At 42.2% G+C, this 27,044-nt stretch overlaps 1 protein-coding gene across 7 annotated transcripts in view; it reads right to left on the bottom strand.

Moving 5' to 3' along the window:
• Nucleotides 1-27,044, bottom strand: part of LOC309401172 (pituitary adenylate cyclase-activating polypeptide type I receptor-like) — a 105,888-nt gene that overhangs the window by 15,409 nt on the left and 63,435 nt on the right. For 6 of the 7 annotated variants that reach the window (XM_081970217.1, XM_081970219.1, XM_081970218.1 and 3 more), the window contains exons 4-13: nt 25,085-25,192; nt 17,816-17,851; nt 16,871-16,909; nt 14,445-14,569; nt 12,705-12,802; nt 11,262-11,394; nt 9,319-9,472; nt 8,558-8,618; nt 7,244-7,313; nt 5,049-5,140 (exon numbers count right to left, since the gene is read on the bottom strand). In XM_081970217.1, the coding sequence (XP_081826343.1) occupies nt 5,049-5,140; nt 7,244-7,313; nt 8,558-8,618; nt 9,319-9,472; nt 11,262-11,394; nt 12,705-12,802; nt 14,445-14,569; nt 16,871-16,909; nt 17,816-17,851; nt 25,085-25,192 (916 nt within the window). The remainder of the gene's footprint in view (nt 1-5,048; nt 5,141-7,243; nt 7,314-8,557; nt 8,619-9,318; nt 9,473-11,261; nt 11,395-12,704; nt 12,803-14,444; nt 14,570-16,870; nt 16,910-17,815; nt 17,852-25,084; nt 25,193-27,044) is intronic. The other variant, XM_081970221.1, reaches the window with a different exon arrangement.

The raw sequence follows: 27,044 nt of genomic DNA, 5'->3' as shown, positions 1-27,044 counted from the left end.
GACTGGAAGACCTCCAAGGTCCCTTCCAACTCTGTTATTCTCTTGTTTTTCTGTTATTCTGTTTTGGGTGCTCTATCTCTGCAGCTCTTCAAGAAGAGATTGGACAATCCGTTGTCCAGAAGAGTATAGGGGGTTAGACTAGAAGACCTCCAAGGTCTCTTACATTTCTTTTAGTCTGTAATTCTGTAAAACATCCTCCATGGAGACCTGTTTCTCTATCAACAAGCTTCTGCACAGCTCCAGATGTTACCTTTCTACCTATTTTCCTGCTATGGTTCATGCTTTCATTGCTGATGACGAGCCATTAATCCTGACATTTAGAGGAAATAAGGCTCAGCGCTTGCAGCTGACCCTAAAGGAACTCATCCATCATAATCACACAGATAGAAAAAGCAAAGCCTAGCCATGCTTATAAAATATTGAATTAGGAATTGAGTAAACTACATCCGCCCAACAGTAAAAAAAAAAGAATCATCAAACAAGCACAGGAGTCCTCAACTTACAACAGTTAATTTAGTGACCGTTTGAAGTTACACCGGCACTGAAAAAAGCGACTTAGGACTGTTTTTCACACTTACGACCATTTACAGCACTCCCATTGTCAGGTGATCAAAATTCAGACGCTTGGCAATTGGCTTGTATTTATTACGGTTACAGTGTTCCAGGATCATGTGATCCCCTTTTGTGACCTTCTGAGAAGTGGGGAAGCCAGATTCACTTAGCAACCATGCAACTAATTTAACAACTTCAGGGATTCGCTTAACGGCTGTGGCAAGAAAGGGCAAAATACACTTAACCAAATTCACTTAGCCACGGAAATTTGGGGCTCAATTTTTAAGTCAAGGACCGTCTGTACCGAAGTATCTGAAATAATACATTCTTATATTTTTATGCCATGGTAGCCATTAATTCAGCATTCATAAAATCACAAAAGATCCTTTTTTAAAAGTGGACTGTTGATCTGAGTTGATAGTGTACCACCTGGTCAGTTTCACTTCTGTTCTGTTATTCTGAATGGTTCAAAGAATGGAAGGTTCATTTCTAAACCGGTTCTTTGACTTTCTTTTATTTAATTCACTAGAATCAATTAACTGCAGTAGAACAGCAATTGAGGAAATGTTTTAAATAATTTAGGATAAAGCGTTCAGCCAATTGGTATGGATTTCATTACTAGAATCTCTGAAGGAGGCAGTCTTTTTTTCCCCAGTCTTTACTGGGAAAAAAAAATCCCTCATCGTAAAATGAAATTTTAAGTGGTTTATGTGTCTTCCGAATCTCATCGTTTTTGAGGAGGGGTGTGCCTTTAAGGAACCAAATGACTTGCAGCACAAATGGCCAGCCTCAAATTATCATATTTTAGACACATTATATGAAAATCTTTTTCTCTGGAGAAGGCTCTGATGTTGGGAATGATTGAAGGGAATAAAACATCAGAAGAACAGAGTCGGAAGGGATCTGGGAGGTCTTCTAGTCCAACCCCTTGCTCAAGCAGGGGACCCTATAACAGTGACGGTGAAACTTTTTGGCACCGCCCAAACTGGAACATGCATGCACGTACATGCATGTGCGTGTGCTGCAATGCTGGAAACCCAAAGGCCAGCTGGCCAGTGCATGCATGCCTGTTTTGGGGCCATTTTCTGGGCCATTCAGGTTATGGCCTGAAAAACTGCCTGAAAAGAACATGGAAAATGTCTTGGAAAACAGCCCCAAAAACGGCTTGTTTCCAGTGCACCAGTGCCCGCGAAGACGAGTTGTGTATGTGCATGCCGGAAGCCAGAAGAGTGCCCACCTCTGGCACACATGCCATAGGTTCGCCATCACAGCCTTATACTATCCTGGACAAATGGTTCTCCCATCTCTTCTTAAGCACACTCACAATCTCTGAAGGTAAATTGTTCCACTGGTTAACTGTTCTCACTGATAGGAAATATCTCCTTAGTCCTAGGTTGCTTCTCTCCTTGATGTCCCGAAGGTGCTTTTTCAAGAGGCAACTGGACTTTCTTTGTTTCTCCTTGAAGATGTTTCACTTCTCATACAAGAAGCTGCTTCAGTTCTGTTCTCCCTAGACATCTCTCCTTGATAAACTTCCACCATTACTTCTTGTAATGGTCCTCAGGTGCTTTGGAGAACATAAAGGAGGATGTCTGTTGTGGCCCACCAGAGGACAGTGGAGCTGGCAGAAGATTTGGACAGTGAGGAGGTTGGGGAGGGAGATGGGCCAGTCCTGGAGTCTGGGGAAGGCTCTGATGAAGGCTTTGTGTCAGAGGCAGAGAGGGGTCAGGGCCGTATGCCAGTTATCAGCTGCCTTCAGAGTCGGACATCAGTGAGGCAGAAGAACAGCTGGAGCCTGTTCCCAGGGTGTGCATGCGCAGAGTGGCCAGATGAAGGGAAGAGCTAAAGAACAGGGGCCGCCTTGGGAATAAGGCCACAGGTGGATGATGAATGGCCCCTCCCAGAGGGAATAAAAGAGGAGCGAAAGGGGAGTGGAGTTTGCAGGAGACAATTAGTTTGTGACTCTCTGAGACTCCTGGCCAAGTTCTGCAGATATTGGCCTGTCAGCTCTCCAAGCCAGATAAGGTCTGTGACTGTAAATCCTCCCTTGAAAGACTTTGCTGGATGTGAATGGGAGGAATTCACGGGAAATTAATAAAAGGGGTTTTTTGTCAGGATCAGGAGTCTGCTTCGTGGTTTGGAGAAGCCTAGGTCAGAACAACGTCTGGCAGCAAAGTGGATGGAGGCACCATTATTTGAAGGACTAGGTTAGTGACAATCCATGAAGTCCATGATGTTTGGAAATTGAGGAAGGCAAGAGAAGAAGAGGATGATGACTAGCAACAAGGTGGATGGACACAGCAGTGACCTCTGCACCCTTGAAGAACCAGGTTATGAAGAGATCCTCCTGGACAACATCTACGTATGGGGCTGCTAAGAGCCAATATTGACTTGATGGCACATAAATCAATCCAATAAGGAACCAACTCTCCAAGCTATTCTGAAACAGAGTCATTGATGGGGACTTTCCATTTGCAGTTGTGGCCACTAGGGAGGAGGAGGAGGAGGAGGAGGAGGAGGAGGAGGAGGAGGAGGAGGAGGAGGAGGAGGAGGAGGAGGAGGAGGAGGAGGAGGAGGAGGAGGAGGAGGAGGAGGAGGAAGGGCTCATTCTGATACTTGAGAAACCACTGGAAAGCTCCTTTCAGAAGCATCTAAAGGTAGAGGAGCAATCAAAAAAGTCAACATGCAACTTCTTATCAAATCTCTCATATCTTTCCGATAACTTTTGAATTTCAATCAACAAATCTTGAAGACTCAGTATTCCCTCATCTGAAGATTGATACATGTTTCCAAATGAAAAAAAGCAGGGAGGGGAAAAAAAAGAATTTCCTTCCCTTGCCAAGAGTGCTTTTTTAAAAAGGCACCTGTAAAAACAACCGTGCCCTTGGCTTCTTATCAAATTGCACAGATAAGCTGCAAAGTGTCTCCTCCCACAGATGCTTTGGGCTCTTACATGAATCATGAATATCGTACAAGCTCTTCTTCTTCATGACCTTCCCAACTAGCAAACCCTGAGGATATCAAGTACAGGTAGTCCTTGACTTACAACCACAATTGAACCCAAATTTTCTGTAGCTACGGAAGGCAATTTTGCCCATTTCTTGCCACAGTTGTAAATTACAGAGGCTGTGTAAGTTAGTAATACCATTGTTAAGTGAATCTCACTTCCCCCCTTGATTTTGCCTGCCAGAAGGTCACAAACGGGGAATCCCATGATCACAGGACACTGCAAATGTCATAAATACATGTTGCCAGGAGTTTGGATGTTGATTGCGAGATCACAGGAATGCTTTAACAGTCGTAAGTGTGAAAAATGATCATATCACTTTTTTTCAGTGCCATTGTAACCTCGAACGGCCACTAAATGAACAGTTATAAGTCGAGGACTACACAACTCACTAAGGCCACTGTCAACCAAAGAAGGAAAGGAAAACTATGTCCATTTGGGGCCAGAAGTCTTAATTTTTCCTATTCCAGATGCTGCTCTTTTAATAAAAAATGCTTCCCTCTTCAAATTCTGTCGTTTGATGCAAACTAAAAAGGAAAAATCTTCCTTCCCAAAAGCAAGATGTGTTACCAACAATGTAAGGCATGATTGATGCTTGCAATTACTGTTGATTTTATTTATGGACTAAACAAAACTCTGGGTCCTTGGTGCTCTCTGAGCTTGTTTTCTTGCAGATGTTTCATGACCCAACTACATAATACCATCAGTTCTAGAAGGAAATGAGATTTGCTCTCTCCTCTCCCTTCCTAGTGCTGATGATGCTACCTAGTTGGTTGATGAAACATCTTCAATAAAATAATCGGAGAATACCAAGGACCATACATTTCTCCTCCTCTCTTCTCCACAAACCCCATTCCCTTCTAGCACAGATTTTATTATCCAGTTGAGTCATCAATTTCTTCTTCTTCTTCTTCTTCTTCTTCTTCTTCTTCTTCTTCTTCTTCTTCTTCTTCTTCTTCTTCTTCTTCTTCTTCTTCTTCTTCTTCTTCTTCTTCTTCTTCTTCTTCTTCTTCTTCTTCTTCTTCTTCTTCTTCTTCTTCTTCTTCTTCTTCTTCTTCTTCTTCTTCTTCTTCTTCTCCTCCTCCTCCTCCTCCTCCTCCTTTTTCTTCTTCTTCCTCTTCCTCTGACATTTCATGATCCAACTAGGTAACATCATCAGTAAATATTATCACTAATGCTATTACCTAATTAGGTAATTAAATGTCTGCAAGAAACCCCCAAGCTCAGAGAGCACCAAGGACCGCACAGTCCTCCTCTTCCTCCTCCTCTTCCTCCTCTCCCCCATCCCCATCCCCTTCTAACACTGATGATGTTCCCTAGTTGGGTCATGTAATATCTGAAGGAAATTGTCAAACATCACTGAAAACTCACCAGTTTAACCCCAAGCTGCAAATATTATCTTCTAAAAAATAATTGAATCATTTATTTTTTCTATAAGTATCTCACAGGTCAAAATCATGGTGTTTTGAACATTTTTTGGTATACTTACAAGTAGATGCTGGACTCATTGCCCCCAATGTCTGGAGACTGGAGTTTCTGAACCAAGATAATGATGATGCCCACAAAAAGCAAAAAATTGATCTTGAAAGAAGGGGAAAAGAAAGAAGAAATGGGTCAGTCAAAGATAAAGTAATCAGTATCTTCCAATTAAACAGCAAATTATTCTCTGTCCAGCAAACTGAATTTTGCTCCAATCCACCCTTTGAAAGCTAGTGAAAGAAAATGTCAAAATATTTGCAACACCCTTAATTGTTATTTTCTAAGGTACTCTACATACTGGTAGTCCTTGACTTATAACCATTTGTTTAGTGACCATTCAAAGTTACAACAGCAGTGAAAAAAGAGACAAACAGTCCTCTCAGTTACGGCTGTGGCAACATCCCCATGGTCACGAGATCAAAATTTGGGTACCTGGCAACTGACTCATTTATGACGGTTGCAAAATCCTAGGGTCAAGTGATCCCCTTTTGCGACCTTCTGACAAACAAAGTCAATGGGGAAGCCAGATTCACTTAACAACTATGTGACTAAATTAACTGCAACGGTTAACTTAACAACTGTGACAACGAAGGTTGTAAAATGGTGTAAAACTCATTTAACAACTTTCTCAGGAAGCAACAGAAATTTTGGGCCCAATTGTGGTCGTTAAGTCGAGGACTACCTGCAATGTTCCCTCTAATTTTTTTTCAGTGTGTGCAGAAAAGTATCGTGTTTGAGCGGCATATTTTCATGCCTGAGCACCTGAATTTTTTTTAGCCATAATTGCCATCAGAGCAGATGTTGGGGAGGGGGGCAAGGAGGAAAAGGGTCCCCTCACTCTCCCTCAGACCACCAGGAAGGAAGGAAGGAGGGGGGAGGGAAAGGAAAGGAAATGGGAAAGAAGAAAAGGATGAAAAAGGGAGAAAAAGGGAAGGGAAAAGAAAAAAAGAAGGGAAAAGGAAATAAGGAAAGGAAAGGAGAAAGGAAAGGAAAAGAGAAAGGAATGGAAAAGAGAAAGAAGAAAGGAAAGGAAAAGAGAAAGGAAAGAGAAAAGGAAAGGAAATGGGAAAGGAAAGGATGAAAAAGGGAGAGAAAGGGAAGGGAAAAGAAAAAAAGAAGGGAAAAGGAAATAAGGAAAGGAAAGGAGAAAGGAAAGGAAAAGAGAAAGGAAAGGAAAAGAGAAAGAAGAAAGGAAAGGAAAAGAGAAAGGAAAGAGAAAAGGAAAGGAAATGGGAAAGGAAAGGATGAAAAAGGGAGAGAAAGGGAAGGGAAAAGAAAAAAAGAAGGGAAAAGGAAATAAGGAAAGGAAAGGAGAAAGGAAAGGAAAAGAGAAAGGAAAGGAAAGGAAAAGAGAAAGAAGAAAGGAAAGGAAAAGAGAAAGGAAAGAGAAAAGGATGAAAAAGGGAGAGAAAGGGAAGGGAAAAGAAAAAAAGAAGGGAAAGGAAATAAGGAAAGGAAAGGAAAGGAAAGGAAAAGAGAAAGGAAAGAGAAAAGGAAAGGAAATGGGAAAGGAAAGGATGAAAAAGGGAGAGAAAGGGAAGGGAAAAGAAGGGAAAAGGAAATAAGGAAAGGAAAGGAGAAAGGAAAGGAAAAGAGAAAGGAAAGAAAGATAGAAGAAGGACAGAAAGGGAAAGGAAAGAGTGGAATGGATTGGTACTGCTCAAAAATCAAGTCTCAAGATCCCGTGAACCCCTTTGGCTCAGGCAGTCCAATTCCATGCTGCTTCCCTGTCTCCGCAAAGCGAAGGGATCGCAGAAAGGCTGCCGAGCCCAGAACGGGGCTTCAGAGGACACAATGCCCGAGAAACGCGGGAAGCTCCACCCTAGCTCTGGGGATCAAAGGCAGGGGGCGGAGATGAATAGATTTGACAGACATCTGTTCATCTCCCTGCTGGACGGACCTGTTAGCCTGCGGTGAGAGAGAAACTTTTTGCTGAGGTTGCCGGCGCTCTTAATAAAGGAATCATTGCTTCAACTACAAAGGGTTTTTCGTGTTTGGAGAGCTGGCTCAGAACATCTTCTCTATATACTTTCTAAAGTCTCAACGTCTTTTTGGGATTGTGGTGACCAGAACTGGACGCAGTATTCCAAGTGTGGTCTTACCAGTGTGGTATAAAGTCACACTGTAGGTTTTAACCTTACTTAACTGGATTCATGCTGAGCTGAGGCCAATGGCTGGACCATCCTCACATCCTAAAGCACTTACCATTATGGATGCCACAACTGGACCTTTGATTACCCACCATAAAGCAGTGTTGTCATTCATATCCCAACAGCTGATGGGAGAAGAAGAAGGAAAGTCAAGAGGACTTAAATTATAATTCCCCACCCAAAACAAATACAGGTGGCCCTTAACTTACAACCACTCATTTTCTGACTGTTCAAAGTTGCAATGGCCCTGGAAAAAGTGACTTATGAGCAGTCCTCGTACTTAGGATGATTGCAGCATCCCCATGATCAACTGATCAGAATTTGGTTGCTTGGCAACCAGCGTGTATTTGTGATGGTAGCATCCCAGGATCATGTGCTCACCATTTCTAAACCCCCCCCCCCCCCAGCCAGCTTCCCACAAGCAAAGTCAACGGTGGAAGCCAGATTTGCTTAACGGGCATGTGATTCACTTAAAAACCATGGCAAAAAAGATCATAAAATCAATCATGACTTAACAACTGCCTTGCTTAGCCATGGAAATTCTGGTCTCAATTGTAGCCATAAGTCGAGGACTACCTGTACTACTTAAAGGAAGTCTAACTTTTATTCTTTGAAGGCTCACCTGATTCTTGGATACAGTTTTAACTAAATTCTAATTCTTTTAATATTAAATAAAACTCAGTTAATTCAAAATATAGATTTTATGGATTCCTTTCCCATTTACGTGTTTTATGTATCTGCTTCCTGGCTTCATAAATCACTTAGAAAAAGCAAAGTAATCATTCAGCAGCGGTATCCAGATTACACATTACAGATAGTCCTCAATTTATGACTGGTCGCTCAAAGTTACATCCTCCCTAAAGCTACCTATGAGCTGGTTTCAAAGTTACAACACCCAGCCCCCATGGTCACAGGATCACATGATTTGGGTTGTTAGCAATCAGTCCACATTTATGGCTATTTGTAATCACATGACCTCCATTTATGGCATTTTTTCCCTCCCAGAAACTGGTGTTTAATTTCAATTTCTAGGGGAAAAAAAACGATTGGATACAATGGACTCACTTAATGATCATGTCATTCGTGCTGCTTCATGACTGATGACTGCCACAACCTACTTAATTATAGAGAAACTACCTGTTCACTATCTATCTTTCTTACACACACACACACACACACACACACACACACACACACCATGTTGACACCCCAGTGGAGAGATTAACGAAGACATCACAATCATTTGATTAACCAAAATTGATGGGAGCCGTGCAATCTTGATGTCCCCAAAGCCTGAAGGACAGTGCGCAAAACTTTGCCAAGGGTCACCCACAACGATGCCAAGGAAAGAGTGTGCCATGCCACCTACCCAATGTTATCAAAGTGAAGCCGAAGGACTGCCCAGACTGTGACACAAATGGTTGGAGTTCCTGGAGGAGAGAAGAAGGAAATTTGATGGAGCCTGGGACAATTGGAATTTTACCTCTCAAAAATGGAATGTAGGTTGGCGCTCATTGGCCTAATCACAATCATTATTGTTGTTGTTGTTATTATTATTTACACACAATCGACCAGGCAGGTTTGACTGGATTTGCTTCTTTGGAGTAAGGGATCCTTCCCAAGGATCTACCACGGCTACAGATAATGTAATGGATGGCACTGGTAGTTCTCAACTTTTAATAACTGCCTTGATTAGCTATGGAAATTCTGGTCCCAATTGTGGCCATAAATTGAGGACTACCTGTACAGTAATGAATCGGCAATCCCCACTCGGTTCTAGCACTGATAATATAACCTAGTCGGGTCATGAAACGTTTGCTCAGAACACACCAAGGACTCCACAATCCTCCTCCTCCTCCTCTCTCCAAACCCTTCTCCCTTCTAGCCCTGATGCTGCTATCTAGTTGAGTTATGAAACATCTGCAAGAAAACAGCCAAGCTCAGAGACCACCAAGGAGCCCATAGTCCTCCTCCTCCTCCTCTGCAAACCCCTCTCGCTTCTAGAATCAATTTTGTTCCCTAGTTGGGTCAAGAAATAGCTGTAAGAAAACTACCAAGGTCAGAGAGCACCAAGGAACCCCACAGTTCAACCTAGAGCTACACATGTCCTCTTCTGCTAGAAGCACTTACCCCAGCCAATAATAGTGTACCAGTAGAAATATCTCCTCTCTGGAAAGAAGGTTTCCACAAGTAACGTAAAGAGGTACAGCCCCTCAATGAAAAGCCAGAAATAGTTGGACATCACACAGTAGTGGAAGAAGACCATCACTGCCTTGCATTCCACCTGTGGAGGACAACCAATGTATTAGCTTTTCCCTCCGATGAATAACTGCCATCTGTTAGACCAGAGTTCTCCAAACTTGGGAACTTTAAGACTTCCTCTTATGTATTGTATTTTATGACTATGGCTATCACCTGTTGCTTATATGTACACTGGGAGATTCTGCACCAGAGGCAATTCCTTGTGTGTGTCCAATTGGCCAATAAAGTATCTTTCCTTCCTTCCTTCCCTCCCTCCATCCTTCCATCCATCCCTCTATCCATCCATCCTGTATCTCTCTCTGTATCTATCTATCTATCTATCTATCTATCTATCTATCTATCTATCTATCTATCTATCTATCACTATCTATCTATCCATCCATCCATCCATCCATTTATCCATCCATCCATCCATCCATCCATCCATCCATCCATCCATCCAATCTTTCTCTTCCATCTTTCTGTCTCTGTCTGTCTGCCTATCTGTATCTATCCCTCTATCCACCCACCCACCCACCCATCCATTTCTCTCTCGATTCTTTCTATCTATCTATCTATCTATCTATCTATCTATCTATCTATCTATCTATCTATCTATCATCTATCTATCTATCATCTATCTATCTATCTATCTATCTATCTATCTATCATCTATCTATCTCTATCCATCTATCCATCCATTCTATCTATCTATCTATCTATCTATCTATCTATCTATCTATCTATCTATCTATCTATCTATCGTTATCTATTTACAGTAATCTATCCATCCATCCATCCATCCTATCGTTATCTCTCTATCTCTCTATTGTTATCTATCCATCTATCTATCTATCTTATCTATGGTTATCTATCTGTCTGTCTGTCTATCTATCTATCTATCTATCTATCTATCTATCTATCTATCTGTCTATCTATCTATTTATCTATCCAGCTATCTATCCATCCATCCATCCATCCATCCGATCTTTTCCTTCCATCTCTCTGTCTCTGTCTGTCTGCTTATCTGTATCAATCCCTCTATCCACCCACCCACCCATCCATTGCTCTCTCTATTCTTTCTTTCTTTCTATCTATCTATCTATCTATCTATCTATCTATCTATCTATCTATCTATCTATCTATCTATCATCTATCTATCCATCCATCCATCCATCCATCCATCCATCCATCCATCCAATCTATTTATCCATCCTTCCATCCAATCAATCAATCAATCAATCAATCAATCAATCTCTCTCTCTCTCTCTCCCTCCCTCCCTCCCTCCCTTCATCCATCCATCAGTTCATCCATCCATCTATCTATCTTAAATTTAGTACGTGGAACAATGAAGTGTACAATAGGCCAGAACAGACAGTTGCAGTTGATTGATTGGAATGTGCTGGCTCCTGCATGAGGCAATCTACTCTATGATTGGCTGCTTTGGGTATGAAGGGGGTGTTTCTTTTTCCCCCGCCCTTTTGCTTCTGTGTGTTCTGTATGTTGTAAATTTTACCTCATGATGTCCCTATGTACTGTACTTGACTCTCTTGTCTGTGATCAATATAAATGTTAAAGACATGTATTTATATTTTTTAAAAAAAAACAAGTTTGTGTCAGTATTTCTGATTTCGTTTGGACAGCTGCCACCAAATTCCTTGACACAAAACATAGCTCTGACAGGGGACCCTCAGGTTTCCACAGCGAAGAGTCCAAAATAGTCAACATGGCCGCCGCAACCATCTTTACTAGATCTTTCCACAGAGTTGGCAAAAATCAGACATAAGATTTTCTAAAATACTAGCAGACTCGGCTTTATGGCATGATTTACCGTTGAGATAAAACAGTGGTTGCTGTCTTGCTCGGCGTAAAGGACCCCATCTTTAATGAAAACAGAAATGGCACGCAGAATGAATGAAACAAAAAGATTCATGTGAATAAAATTCCGGGTGCAATGCAGTTTCCTAAGAGGAAAGAAAAAGAAAAAGGATTTTAAGAAACAGGGAAGAAAGATCGTTCCACGTTTGCAAAGCATTCTCCGTACTGTCTTCCTATGTCTACGGGCGGACCACAGCTGATCCCAAAATTTCTGTTGCTAAGCAAGACCCTGGTTAAGTGAAATTGGCCCCTATTTACGACCTTCCTTACTGCAGTTGTTAAATGAATCAATGCAGTTGTTAAGTTAGTAGCATGGTTGTCAGATGAATCTTGATTTTGCTTGTCAGAAGGTCACAAAAGTGGGTCACATGACCCCAGGACATTGCAACTATCATAACCTTGAGTCAATTGCCAAACATTTGAATTTTGGTCACATATGTTAACCATGCGGATGCTGCAGTGGTCGTAAGTGTGAAAAACGGCCATTAATCACTTTTTTTCAGTGCCATTGTAACTTTGTATGGTCATGAAGGGTTGTGAGTTGAGGACTATCTGTACTTCAATAGCCTAATTCCTGTCAGACCCTCTTTTAAACATAGATTGTCCTTGATCATTTATTTATGACAATCATATATATCAAACATGTGAACATATCAAACATACCATCTCCCTCCTGTTTTCCCTACAACAATGTGAAGTGTTTTGGGGTCAGAGAGAGAGTCAACCAGCTAGATTTCATGCCTAAGTGGGACTAGAACTCCCTGGCACCTAGTGATTGTCCCAAAGTCACCCATTCATTTTAATTCCTAAGGCAAGACTATAATTCACCAACTCCTGATGAGTACCCCAGCTGGACTTCATACATAAGGTGGAACTAGAACTCACTGTCTCTTGGTGAGTGGCCCAAAGTTACCCAGCTGGTTTTCACGTCTAAAACAAAACTAGAACTCACTATTTCCTGGTGATAGACCCCAAATACCCAGGCTAGTTTTCATATCTAAGGTGGAACTAGAATTCCCTATCTCCTGGTAATTGGCCCAAAGTCACCCAGCTGGCTTTCACGTCTAAAACTAAACTAGAACTCACTATTTCCTGGTGATTGACCCAAAGTCACACAGGCGTCTTTCATGGCTAAGGGAAAACTAGAACTCACCATCTCCTGACGATAGACCCCAATACCCCAGCTAGTTATCATATCTAAGGTGGAACTAGAATTCCCTATCTTCTGATGATTGCCCCAAAGTCACCCAGCTAGCTTTCACTGCTAAGGCAGCACTAGAACTCACCCTCTCCTGGTTTTTAGCCCGGGGCCTTAACCACTGGACCAAACTAGCTGTCACAACATGCCTGACTAGAGAACCCAATCCAGTCAAAACAACTCTTTGTGACAACTCACCTGAAACGGCACAAGATCACCATGGCGGTGGTGAGCGAAACAAGGGATGTGCTGTAGCCAACTGTATACAAAGCCTTGACAGACAGGTAGTAGTAAGCCTGTGAATCAAAGAGCAAAGTTAGAGTTACTTTGAGGAAAGAGTAAAAGTTCAAATCACTTGGTTTCTGCTTTCTTTGCGCAAGAGTCCAAATTCACTCCTTTCACGTGTATAACAAATAGTCCTCAACTTATGACCGTTCATTCAGCAGCCCAGGACTATCCTGACCCCAGGAGCCAACCCATGTTCTACACAAGACTGCAACAGGGAGAACCTGGATTGCATGGCTGCCTTGCTTAATGACAGCAATAACTTAAGGACTCTAATTCTGGACTCAATATGTGGCTGTAAGTCAAGGACTATCTGTAGATCTGATCTACAGTCCCAAATGGAGCAGCTTTTACAAACCACTCCATTATGATGAAAGATTCCAGTCAAAGGATATAGGTAGTTCTCGACTTAACGACCGCAATTGAGGTCAACGTTGCTAAGCGAGACAGTTGTTAACTGAGTTTTGCTCCATCTCGCCACTTTTCTTGCCACAGTTAGGAAGTGAATCCGTGCAGTGGTTAAGTTAGTCACAGGATTGTGAAGTGTGAATCCAGCCCTCTCCATTGACTTTGTTTGTCAGAAGGTTGCAAAAGAGTATCACGTGACACCCCCACCCCCGCCCGGGACACTGTACATGAGCAACAGTTCATTTAGTGACCAACTGAAGTTACAAGGGCACTGAAAAAAGTGACATAATTGTTTTTCACATTCAAGACCGTTGCAGCATTACTATGGTCACGTGATTTTAATTCGCTTGCCAACCGACCATGGGTTGCTGCGGGAGTTGCTGCTTGTTCGCTTTGCATGCGCTTTGCGTGCACTTTGCATGCATGCACAGTTGCCTGCAAATCATTCTGTGCATGCGCAGAACGTGAAAAAAATAACAAAAACCAGCAGGGACCAGGGAATCGGTTTGGGGGCATGGCCAGCCTGTCGTCCCTACCTATTCAGCGACCCAGTCCCAATCTCCACTATCGGTTCGCCCGGTGCAAACTGGTAGCACCCCACCTCTGCAACTGACTCATATTTATAACGGTTGCAGTGTCCTGGGGTTATATGATCGCCTTTTGTGACCTTCTAACTAGCAGAAAAAAACCCAGATTCACTTAACAACTGTGTGTCTAATTTAACAGCTGCGGTGATTCGCATATCAACTACAGCAGGAAAGCTTGTAAAATGTGGTCAAACTCACTTAGCAAATGTCTCGCTTAACAAAAGAACTTTTGGGCTCAATTGTGATCGTAAATCAAGGACTACTTGTAGTTAGACATCAATAGATATTAATTTGGCTTTCCAGCTTGGATCATGTTTGAACAGAGGGAAACCAACTGAAGAATTTGCTGTGATTTATGGGTGGCACTCATGCCTCCAAAACAGACCAGTCCTACCAATTCAGACCAGTTCAGCCAAACTGGTAGTGGTTTGGCGGCCTGTGCCGCTGAAACCGGCAGCGACCCAGGCTTGCCACGCCCCTGAACCAGTTCCCCGGTTGGCCCCATCGTCGCCGCCATCTTGTTTTTCCATTCTGCGCATGCGCAGAACAATTTTAATTTCACTGCGCATGCATGCATGAAGTGTGCACACGAGCGCATCGGCAGTAGTGCTGGCTGGAGCCCACCCTTGAAACAAAAATATTTTCATTGCTACCTCACCTGGCCATTCCATGGCATGGTGTCATTCTCGTCAAATCCGCAGGCATCGTAATAATGTGGGAATGGTTCGGACCAGCCTTCCTGGGTACAGTTCCTACTGATCAGCTTAAACTCCACGGGTCCCTCTGTTGGTTGGGGGGAGAATATTACACAGAACACTTTTTAAAACTTTAGTAAAGTAGACATGAAGCTTTTTAGAATAGAGATCTCCAAGCTTGGTGACTTTAAGACTGGTGGACTACAACTCCCAGAATTCCCTGGCTGGCTAGGGAATTCTGGGAGTTGAAGTCCACCAGTCTTAAAGATTTCAAGGGGGGGGAAAGCCTTTTGTTCATTTATAATGTTTTTTATTTTTCCATTTTCATAACATGTATGCTATTACATAGCCAACATCATATTGTATTATTAAATGTTTACATCAATTCATCTTACCATCAACTCCCAAAAACAATTATTGGCTCTCCTGCTCTCCATACACCATATTTGATGCATAGGGAGGGAGGGAGGGAGGGGGAGGAGAGAGAGAGAGAAGAAAGTGATGGATAAGGTACAAATATGGTGTATGGAAAAAAGCCTTTCGTGGTTGTTGCTTTGATCGGTTCTCGTGGCCTACATTGCAAGGTCGTTTGCAAAGTCCCCTAGATGGGTTTGAATTCAGTGGGATCGCTTGGCCAATGCAAGAAGGGCTGGGGGGGGGGGCGGGAATATGATTCAAAGAACTCAGAATTGCAGGTCACACGACCAAAATTTGGGCAACTGAAAGGTATTCTTGACAGTTGCAACATCCCAAGTGATATAATTGCTATTGCCACTTGCAACATCCCAAGTGATATAATTGCTATTGCCACTCACCAGTGGACTTTGGACAAGCAAATTCAGTAGGGGAAGCAGGATTCGCTTAGCGATCACTGCTAAAAGTCATAAAAGTGGACACGACTCACTTAACAACCAATAATCACTTAGCAAAAGGTGCTCTACTCTGAATTGTAGCCATATGATAAGAAGGACTATGCAAAACATGCCAAGTAATAGTTTGAGAAACAAATAGTTTGGTCTAGTTTGGTTTAATGATTAAAGTACCAGGCTAAAAACCAGGAGATGGTAAGTTCTAGTCCCGCTTTAGGCATGAAAGCCAGCTGGGTGACTTTGGGTCAATCACCAGGAGACAGTGAGTTCTAGTCTCACGTTATGCATGAAAGCCAGCTGGGTAACTTTGAGCCAATCACCAGATGGTGAGTTCCAGTCCTGCCTTTGGCATGAAAGCCATCTGCGTGACTTTGGGTCAATCACCAGGAGATGGTGAGTTCCAGTCCTGCCTTAGGCATGAAAGCCGTCTGCGTGACTTTGGGCCAATCACCAGGAGACAGTGAGTTCTAGTCCCACTTTAGGCATGAAAGCCAGCTGGGTGACTTTGGGTCAATCACCAGGAGACAGTGAGTTCTAGTCTCACGTTATGCATGAAAGCCAGCTGGGTAACTTTGAGCCAATCACCAGATGGTGAGTTCCAGTCCTGCCTTTGGCATGAAAGCCATCTGCGTGACTTTGGGTCAATCACCAGGAGATGGTGAGTTCCAGTCCTGCCTTAGGCATGAAAGCCGTCTGCGTGACTTTGGGCCAATCACCAGGAGATAGTGAGTTCTAGTCCCACTTTAGGCATGAAAGCCAGCTGGGTGACTTTGGGCCAATCACCAGGAGATGGTGAGTTCCAGTCCTGCCTTAGGCATGAAAGCCGTCTGCGCGACTTTGGGCCAATCACCAGGAGACGGTGAGTTCTAGTCTCACGTTACGCATGAAAGCCAGCTGGGACACTTTGGGCCAATCACCAGGAGACAGTGAGTTCTAGTCCCACTTTAGGCATGAAAGCCGTCTGCGTGACGTTGGGCCAATCACCAGGAGACGGTGAGTTCTAGTCCCACTTTAGGCATGAAAGCCAGCTGGGTGACTTTGGGCCAATCACCAGGAGATGGTGAATTCTAGTCCTGCATCAGGCATGAAGAATTTTTATCTGAATTTTAGATATTGCTTTCCTAATCATTTCTAATGTTCTCAAGTGGTTACTTTGGGCCAGTCCTTCTCTCTCAGGCCAATCCACCTCACAGGGTTGTTATTGAAGAGAAAATAGGGGGGGGGAGACATATTTCACACATTTACTGCCTTGAGCGCCTTACAAAGTGATACAGGCAGGATTAAAGAATCTAATAAATAAAATGAAACGCAGTACATAACATTGGGCACGGCTCACTTAACAACCACGTCCCTTAGCAGTGGAAGCTGTCCTCTCAATTTTGGTCATGAGTTGAGGACTACTCGTATCATGCCAAGTAACCATTTGAGAAGCAGACTCTCAACATTAGAAATGGTCAGGAAAGCAATAGCTAAACATAAAAATTCTTCTTGTTTTCACCTCTGCTAAATACATTTCTTACCTGGAAATTCTTCCGGAGTCTCAAACGTTTCAAGCTCTCCTACAAAAAAAGAGAAGATAGAAGTTGAAATCCACTTTAGAACAGCCAGGGATAGTCCCCGACTTATAACAGTTCATTTTGTGACCAAAGTTACAACAACACTGGGGGGAAAATAGCTTATGACCGTTTTTTCACACTTACAATCATTGCAGCCTAATTAGGTGATCAAAATTAATTGAGAATGTGATTAGGAAAATATTAGAATGTGCAGAAATGAATATATTAACACTTGCTATAAAAGAGAAAGAGCAAACTGAATATTCTATGACATGGGAGTTATTTTATGGATGGTTGGAGAAATGAGAAATAGAGATTATTAAAATAAAGAATATATGTTAAGACAGAGATGTAAACAATATGTTGATGATTACATATAATTGCTAAAGATGACCATACTCAACATAATATTATATTTTCATTAGAATATATGTTAAGAGGGAGGAATGAATGATTATTAATATTTTAAGATTAGAGAATTATCACTAATGTAATGAATATTATAAACTTTGATTGTAATTGCACAGATATATTTGTACCCAGATGACACACAGTTTAATGGAAGAGGATATGTTCAAGTTTAAAAAAAATAAATTAAAAATAGTTAAGATGCTTGGCCAATGATCTTTATTTATGACGCTTGCGGTGTCTAATGTCGTGTAATTCTTTTTACGACCTTCTGATGAGCAAAATCAATGAGGAAGCCAGATTCACATAACAACAGTGTTGCTGACTTAACAACTACAGAGTTTCGCTTAACAGCTGTGGCTAGAAAGCTGTGTTAATTCACTTAACAAAATGGCTTGTTTAGCAACGGAAATTTTGGGCTCCCTTGTGGTCGTAAGTTGAGGACTACCTGTATGCCCCTTTCTCAACCTATCTAAATGGAGAGTAGATGTTAAGTCTTACCTGGCTGCGCATAAGCCATGCTGTTCACATCCCAACCTAATCAACACAGAAAAAGAAAAAGAGGTTAAAAAAACATATATATTCTTTCATTATTAATTAATTATTACATCATCCCTTTTCAATTTCTTCCCTTTTATGCAATTTTTGTACTTATTATATCTTCCTAAATTCCCCCTTTCTACAGTATTCAGGATCTTAGTTGCGTACAAGCAGAGGTACATGCATTTAGAATGGAACAGAATGGAACAGAACACAAAACAGAACAGAACAGAACAATAGAACCGGAAGGGACCTTGGAGGACTTCTATCACAATCCTCTGCTTAGGCAGGAAACCCTAAACCATTTCAGACAAATGGTTGTCCAATCTCTTCTTCAAATCTTCCAGTTATCATTATCATCTTTTAACGACCCCATAATCCTTTGAGGGGTGGAGTCTGGGCAACTGAATGGAGCTAGCGGGAGTGTTTACTGGCCGGATGCCTTCCTGTTGCCAATGCGGAGTTTTGTTCAGCAGATATATTCTCATTGTGCCCAGAGAGAGAGAAATATGTGCCTCTACTTAGGATCGAACTCACAGCCTTCTGATTGTGAGGCGAGAGCTCCACCTCCAGGCCACTGCACCACTCCATCTTCTTAAAACCTTCCAGTGCTGGAAATTTAATTAATTTAATTAATTAGAATAAAGCTGGAAGGGACCTTGATGGCTTTCTGTCTTTTATAAACGTATACAAATAATCCTCGACTTACAACCATTCGTTCAGCAAACATTCGAAATTGCAACAGGACTAAAAAAAAGTGACTTGCGACCCATCCTCATACTTATGACCATCTTAGCTTCCTTGCTGTCACAAGATCAGCATTGGGATGCTTGGCACCTGGGATGCATTTATGACATCCGGAAATCACATGATCACCTTTTGCAATCTTCCCAGCTGGCTTCTAGCAGGCAAAGTCAGTGGGGGAAGCTGGATTTGCTTAATGACCATGTGAATCACTTAACAACCATGGTGATTCACTTAGCAATTGGGCAAAAAAGGCCGTGAAATCAGGCACTAATCACTTACCACTGACTCTCTTAGCCTCAGAAGTCTTGGTACCAATTATGGTCATAAGTAGAGGACTACCAATTTTTTTGGGGGGTGGGACAGAGTGGATCAATCAATCAATCATAAATAAATAAATAAATAAATAAATACAATAAATAAGGAAAACCCTCAGGTTTAAAAGAAAGAAACATACACATACAACGCTGAGGGGTGGTCTGTTCATAACCATCATTTGTTCAATGCCATTGTAACTTTCAATGGTCAATGAATGAATGGTCATAGGTCGAGGACTACCTGGATCTGAGCTCATTTGTTCAACTGTAGCACTGGCTATTTATTTTTCATTTTCTCTGTTCTTTCCTTTTGACTCTGTAGCCCATATCAGAATTATTCATGGTCTAAATTCCAGTTCTATTCTAATTCCAAGTAGTCTTATGACTTACAATTGAGCCGCAAATTTTTGCTGCTAATAAATGAGACAGTTATGAAATGAACGTGGCCCCATTTTACAACCTTCCTTGTTATAGTTGTTAAGTGAATTCCTACAATTGTTAGGCTGCTGTTAAGCAAATCTGGCTTCCCCATTAACTTACTTGTCAGAAGGTCGCAAAAGGGGATCACGTGACAACCCCCCCCAGGACACTGCGACTGTCATAAATACGAGTCGGTTACTATATGTCTTCATTTTGTTACCATGGCATGGGGAGGCTTCAACAGTCATTTGAACAATGGTCATAAATCACTTTTTTCAATGCCATTGTAAGTTTTGGTGCCTGCCAGTGGCCAGCAGAGCAGGCTATAGATTCGGACAGTGGGGAGGTTGGGGAGGAAGATGGGCCAGTCCTGGAGTCTGGGGAAGGTTCTGATGAGGGCTCTGTGTCGGAGGCAGAGAGGGGCCCAGAGCTGTCTGACAGTTATCAGCTCCCTTCGAAGTCAGACATCAGTGGGGCAGAAGAACAGCTGGAGCCTGTTCCCAGGGTGTGCACGCGCAGAGTGGCCAGAGGAAGGGAGCAACTAAAGAACAGGGGTCGACTTGGGAGTAAGGCCACAGGTGAATGAATGGCCCCTCCCAGAGGAAATAAAAGAGGAGCGAAAGGGGAGTGGAGTTTGCAGGAGAACATTAGTTCGCTTAATTGGTTTGTGATTGTCCGAGGCTCCTTGCCAAGTTTTGCAGATATCAGCCTGGCAGCTCTCCAAGCCAGAAAACTTAGGTTAAGGAACAAGGGTCGACTTGGGAGTAAGGCCAAGGTGAATGAGGAATGGCCCTTCCTAGGGGAAATAAAAGGGGAGCGAAAGGGGAGTGAAGTTTTCAGGAGACCATTAGTTCATTCCTGCATTGCGCCGCCTGAAAGATCTCGGCCTGGCCACTCTCCAAGCCTGATAAAGGTCGATAGTTGTGACCTATCTTGAAAGACTGTGGGAGAGGAAAGACTTTGCTGGAGAGGAATTCACTGTCAATTAAATAAAAAGGGATTTATTGGGAAGAGGACTCGGCTTCTTGCTGCTAGGGAAGCCTTGGTCAGAAAAATAACTTAGAATGGTCACTAAATGTGAAGGGCTACTTGTAGTGCTTATTGGCCGTTCATTCTTGTCTCCTACAGAAACTGCTTTCTTGGCAACACCTTATTTGATCTTATTCACAAGTGTAAAACAGATCCAGAGAATCACAATGAGCACAATTGAAAGGCTGCAATTTAAATCCTCTAAAAAGAGATTGAAGGAGCTGCGCCTATTCAGCCTTGAAGAGAGAAGTTGGAAGAGGATGATGAGGCTGTTTTTTAGAATGAAAAGGATAATACAGGCACAAAGGTCAAGATCTGATTCCAGAAGTAATGCATTGAGGGTTGTCTATACAGAATACCGGATGAGGTGGGGTGGATGAAGTGGAATGGAATAGGAATAGGAAGGGAAGGGAATAAAATAGAATGAGGAATGGAATGGAATATGGAATAGAATAAAATAGAATATAGAAATAAGAATGGAATAAATATAATATAATAATAAAAATACAATACAATAATAATGGAATGGAATGGGAAGGAACAGAACAGAATAGAATATACTGACTAGAGAACAGAACATAATATAGAAACAAGAATAGAACGGAGCAAAGTAGAATAGAATAAGGAAAATAGAATAAAACAGAACAGAACAAAATAGGGTTGGAAGAGACCTTGGAGATCTTCTACTCTAACCCACTTTCACATACTGCTTATGCTCATTTCAGAGGGGTCCATTAAATAGGGAACGAAGAAGATATTTTGCCTCTTTAGGCTAAGTTAAAGGGCACCTTAAATGAATATACAGAAATTCTCAGTTGGGCAATTATGAACAGCCATAAATGACTTGTAGTGCATCCTTTTGCCACAAGATGGCAAGATCTAGATTCTTTTCAAATGTTGACCATCTCTGCAGAACAAATGTATCCAAATATAACTGAGATTTATTTGAACTTCTATAGTCCCCCCAAATTCTCAGATTCCCCAATTCCACTATTTCTTCTTGTAGATAGAAGTTCAGCTTCTTCTCCAATCCCTGGTTAATTTTTATAGCCAAACTTTTAGAGAGGCAATACTCTGACTGGAAGCTTATAAATAAACTCACCAATGGATCCATTCTTGGAAAAGAGACCTATAAAACCTTGAAAAGTTTTGCAAAGTTCCTGCAAAAGATGTTTCTCCTTGCCTGACATTGCAAAAAAGCTCTCAGCTCTGCAACACTCCAGAAAGTTTGCAAAGTCCTTCTCCAGCACTGGAACGGTAGAAAGCACAGGTAGTCCTCGACTTATAACCATTCACTTAGTGACCGTTTAAAAGTTATAATAATCCTGCTGCATCTCCGTTTGGTCCTTCTTTTTATGCATCTCTCTCTCTCTCTGCAACATACAGGTATTCCTCAACTTGTTACACTTGTTCAGTGACTGTTCACAACACTGAAAAAGTGACTTAGGACCAGTTTTTCAAACATACAACTGTTGCAGGATTCCCCAAGGTCAAGGTGATCAAATTTCAGGCACTTGGCAATCATATTTATGGCGGTTGCAGTGTCCTGGGGGGGGGGGTGTCATGTGACCCCCCTCTAAAGCCTACTTAAAAGTCTGTGCTGACCAATTGGCCCCCATCTTTACATGAATCTTCAACAAATCACTCGAGATGTACCATCTTCCTTCTTGCTTCAAACGCTCCACTATCATCCCGGTGCCGAAGAAGCCCTCCATCAAGGAACTGAATGACTACAGGCCAGTTGCTCTGACATCTGCAGTTAAGAAAACCTTTGAAAGGCTAGTGCTGTTCCACTTGAAAACCATCAGGGATCTGCAGTTGGACCCTTTGCAATTGGCATAGCAAGCAACTAGATCAAGAGATGATGGCTGTTAATAGGACTCTGCACTACATCCTACAACATCTTGAATTTCCAAAGACGTATGCAAGGGTCCTCTTTGTAGGCTTTAGTTCAGCATTCAATACCATCAGACCAGACGTTCTACTAACTAAACTAACTCAGCTAGCGGTGCCTGAACATACTTGTAAGCGGACCACAAGCTTCCTAGCAGACAGGAAGCAGCAGGTGGAGCTAGTCAAAATCACATGAGGTGCATGTACCTGTTCAATTGGCACAGGAGCCCCCCCCCAGGGCTGTGTGCTCTCTCCACTTCTCTTCTCTCTCTATACCAATGACTGCATCTCAAACGATCCATCTGTTAAAACTACTGAAGTCTGCAGATGAAGAAACAGTGATTGGTCTCATTCGAGGCAACGATGAATCTGCATACAGACGGGAGGTTGAACAACCAGCCTCGTGGTGCGACCGGGACAATCTGGAACTGAACACACTCAAAACCGTAGAAATGGTGGTGGATTTTAGGAGAAACCCTCCCATACTACCACCTCTTGCAATACTAGGCAACACAGCATCAACAGTAGAGACTGTTGAACTTTTTAGGTTCTATCATATCTCAAGACCTAAAATGGACACCCAACATCAAAAACGTCATCCAAAAAGCACCACAAAGATTGTTCTTTCTGCGCCAACTCAGGAAGCTCAAACTGCCCAAGGAGCTGCTGATTCTGTTCTACAGAGGAAGGATTGAGTCTGTCCTCTGCACCTCCATAACTGTCTGGCTTGGCTCTGCAACCCAACAAGGGAGACACGGACTTCAGAGGATAAATCAGAACTGCAGAAAAAACAATTACTACCAACCTGACTTCCATTGAGGACCTGTACACTGCATGAGTCAAAAAGAGGGCTGTGAAAATATCTACAGACCCCTCGCATCCTGGACATAAATTGTTTCAACTCCTACCCTCAAAATGACGTTATAGAGCACTGCACACCAAGACAATTATTTCCCGAAAGCCATCACTCTGCTAAACAATTCCCTCAACACTGTCAAACTATTCACTAAGGCTGCATTACTATTACTATTAGTCTTCTCATCGTTTCTATCACCCATCTCCTCCCACCTATGACTGCATGACTAACTTTGTTGCTTGTATCCTTATGATTTATAGTGATTGTTTCCTGATTGCTTATTGGTACCCTATGACTATCATTAAGTGCTGTATCTTATGATTCTTGACGAATGTATCTTGCCTTTTTTATGTACACTGAGAGCATCTGCACCAAAGACAAATTCCTTGTGTCCCCAATCACACTTGGCCAATAAAGAATTCTATTCTATTCTATTCTATTCTATTCTGCAGCCTTTTGACAGCAAAGTAAATGGGGAAGCCGGATTCACTTAACAACCGTGTTTCTAAATTAACAACTACAGTGGTTCACTTAACAGCTGTGGCAAGAAACATCTTAAAATGGACAAACTCACTTAGCAAAAGAAATGTTGGACTCAATTGTGGTCATAACTCAAGGACTACCTATACAGGCAGTCCTCAACTTACAGCCATCTGTTTAACAACCATTCAGAGTTATGACCAGTTGTCACACTGAGAGCAATGACAGCATCCCTATAGTTTTTTAGTCAAAATTTGGGCATTTGGTAACCAGTATGGATTTACCATGATTATAGGGTTCTGGGGTCCTTTATGGTTTCCTTCTGGCCTATACCTCTTGCATCTCTTGGTGGTCTCCCATCCAAATTCAGGGAGTCCATGAGCACAACTGAACCCAAAATTTTTGTTGCTAAGCGAGGCAGTCATTAAGGGAGTTTTGCCCCATTTTGCAGCCTTTCTTGCCACCGTTGTTAAGTGCAGTTGTTCAGTTAGTCACACAGTTGTTAAGTGAATCTGGCTTCCCAATTGTTCATCGGTAGGTTGCAAAACAAGATCACATGACAATTCACAATGGTCATAAATAAGAACCAGTTGCCAACCTTCCAAATTTTGATCACGCGATCTTGGGAACTTGCAGCAGTTGTGAAAAACAGGTGGTAAGTCACCCTTTTCAGTGCCGCTGTAACTTTGAACGGTCACTAAATGAACTGCTGTAACTTGAGGACTACCAGTACTGAGCAGCTCTGAATTTGCGTTCCTTTTGCAAGGTCAGAGGCTTGCATGATAATTGACTTAAGGCTTCCACCTCCTCCTCCTCCTCCTCCTCCTACGTGCCTTGGCCTGCAGTAACTCCAAATTTTCTTCTACCGTTCAGAATAAATGGAGTCCAGGAGTTCAACCATCTTAATGTTGTGGCCCCCAGTGGCCAGTGGAGCTGGTGACAGATTCAGGCAGTGAGGAGGTTGAGGGGGAACCTGGGCCAGTCCTGGAGTCTGGGGAAGGCTCTGATGAGAGCTCTGTGTTGGAGGCAGAGAGGGGGCCAGGGCCATCTGACAGTTATCAGCTGCCTTCGGAGTCAGACATCAGTGGGGCAGAAGAACAGCTGGAGCCTGTTCCCAGTGTGTGCATGCGCAGAGTTGCCAGAGGAAGGGAGCAACTAAAGAACAGGGGTCAACTTGGGAGTAAGGCCACAGGTGGGCAATGAATGGCCCCTCCCAGAGGAAATGAAAGACGAGCGAAAGGGGAGTGGAGTTTGCAGGAGAGACAATTAGTTCGCTTCATTGGTTCGTGACTCTCCGAGGCTCCTTGCCAAGTTCTGCAGATATTGGCCTGGCAGCTCTCCAAGCCAGAGAAGGTCTGTGACTGTAAATCCTCCCTTGAAAGACTTTGCTGGATGTGAAGGAGCAGGAATCACAGTCAATTAATAAAAGGGGTTTTGTCGGGACAAGGAGGTTGCTTCAGGCTCTTGGGAAGCCTCGGTCAAAACACTTACCGTAATCTAAATTCAAGATGGTGAAGAGAGCTGGGCATTTGACAAACACCACTTCACCAACCACAGCTGGTTTCCAGCAAGTGATGTTATCCCACATCCCAGCGCAACCTGTAGAAATAAAGAAACAATTTAAAAATAATGCAGAAGACAGAGGACAGAGAAAGTGTCTTTGAGCTTTTTCTTTTTGTTTTCTTCCTAATTTATTTATGCCTTCCTTATTTTGCAATTGCTCATTTTTTAAACTTTCTATATTATTCTAATTTTTTATTCTTTATTTGTTTGCTGTTTATTTCTACTTTATTACTCATTTATTAACCCATTGTTTTTAATTTATTTATTGCGTCATTGTTTTTTTACTTTATTTGTTTTTTTTATTTTGTGTTTTATTTATTTGGTATTTTTTATTTCATTATGTTTTCTTTTATGTGGGTAGTCTTCAACTTACAACAGCTCATTTAGTTACTGTTCAAAGGTAACAAGAGCATTAAAAAATGACTTATGACCATTTCTCACGCTTACGACTGTTACAGCATTCCCATGGTCACGTGATCAAAATTCATATGCTTGGCAACTGACTCATATTTATGACGGTTGCAGTGTCTCGGGGGCGGGTGTCACATGATCCCCTTTTGCGACTTCTGACAAGAAATTCAACGAGGAAGCCAGATTCACTTAGCAACCGTGTGACCCACTTAACATTGATTCACTGAACAAATGAGGAAAGAAAGGTTGTAAAAATGGGGCAAAATTCATAACCATCTAATTTTGCGACTGGAATTCTGGGCTCAATTGGGGTCATAAATCCAGGACTACCTCTACTACAGTCATAACTCAAGGACCTCATGTAAAAGAAGGAAGAAAGGGATGACACAAAGCTTAAGGACCTTTGAGAACTTCATAAACAACTTGGCAACTGTACACATGTGGTTTTTCTGTTGTGGTTTTCCTAGGATGTTTTTTTTTTTTTTTTTAATCTACATTCTGGAATTTTCTGCCTGTTTTCAAAAGATCGATTGCCCTGTGTCGCATGTTAAATTGATCGAGTTCCAGATTTGCTGCTGGCGCAAACACCACCCTCTCCTACTATTAAAAATAAATAAAATTTCAGAGACACCCCTTAGAATAACGCATTCCAACAGCACAAAGGCAGAGTGGTTTACTGGAACTCAAGTTGCACACTCTAAAAATTTGAACAAGGACAGGAGAGAGAGAGAGAGAGAGAAAAGCAAGATGGTTTTAATTGAAATTAAGGAAATGAAATTTGGGTGATGTTTTCCCCATGGATTTATCCCCGTTCCCTCTCTGCCCCATCCAAAATTTATAATTTCCATAGCAACTTTGGGAGATGTTTTGATGGCCAAAACACGATTATGTAATCTCTGCACTCCTGCATTGCAGCAATCATAAAATATATGAATGGAGAGCATCACATTGTCTAAATAGCTTGTTTTCTCCAACGGAGAGTCTTAAAATGAGAAATCAGCTCTCTTGTTCTGTCTTCCCATGGTGGGAAATGGGTGGAGGGCTTGTGCTACTGCCATTCCATTCCATGCCGTTAAATCTATGTTTACAGATTGCGTGATTAGATTCTTATCCAGCTTTCATTACGTTATAAGGGATGGGATGTACATAATATTGCTTCCTCCTGCTATTTCCCTACTACAACAACCCTGTGAGGTGGATTGTGCTGAGAGAGAAAGTCACCTATACGGCTTTCATGCCTAAGGCAGGACTAGAACTCACCAACTCCTGGTGATTGGCTCAAAGTCACCCATCCAGCTTTCGTGCCTAAGGCAGGACTAGAACTCACCGTCTTCTGGTGATTGGCTCAAAGTCACCCAGCCGGCTTTCATGTCTAAGGTGGAACTAGAACTTACTATCTCCTGGTGATTGGCCCAAAGTCACCCAGATGTTTTCATATTAAGGCAGGACTAGAACTCATTACCTCCTGGTGATTGGA

This window comes from Natrix helvetica (genome assembly GCF_964273705.1).
Source record: "Natrix helvetica genome assembly, chromosome: Z".
In the NCBI taxonomy this organism is placed as follows: domain Eukaryota; kingdom Metazoa; phylum Chordata; class Lepidosauria; order Squamata; family Natricidae; genus Natrix; species Natrix helvetica.
This window is presented reverse-complemented; position numbering and strand designations above follow the sequence as displayed.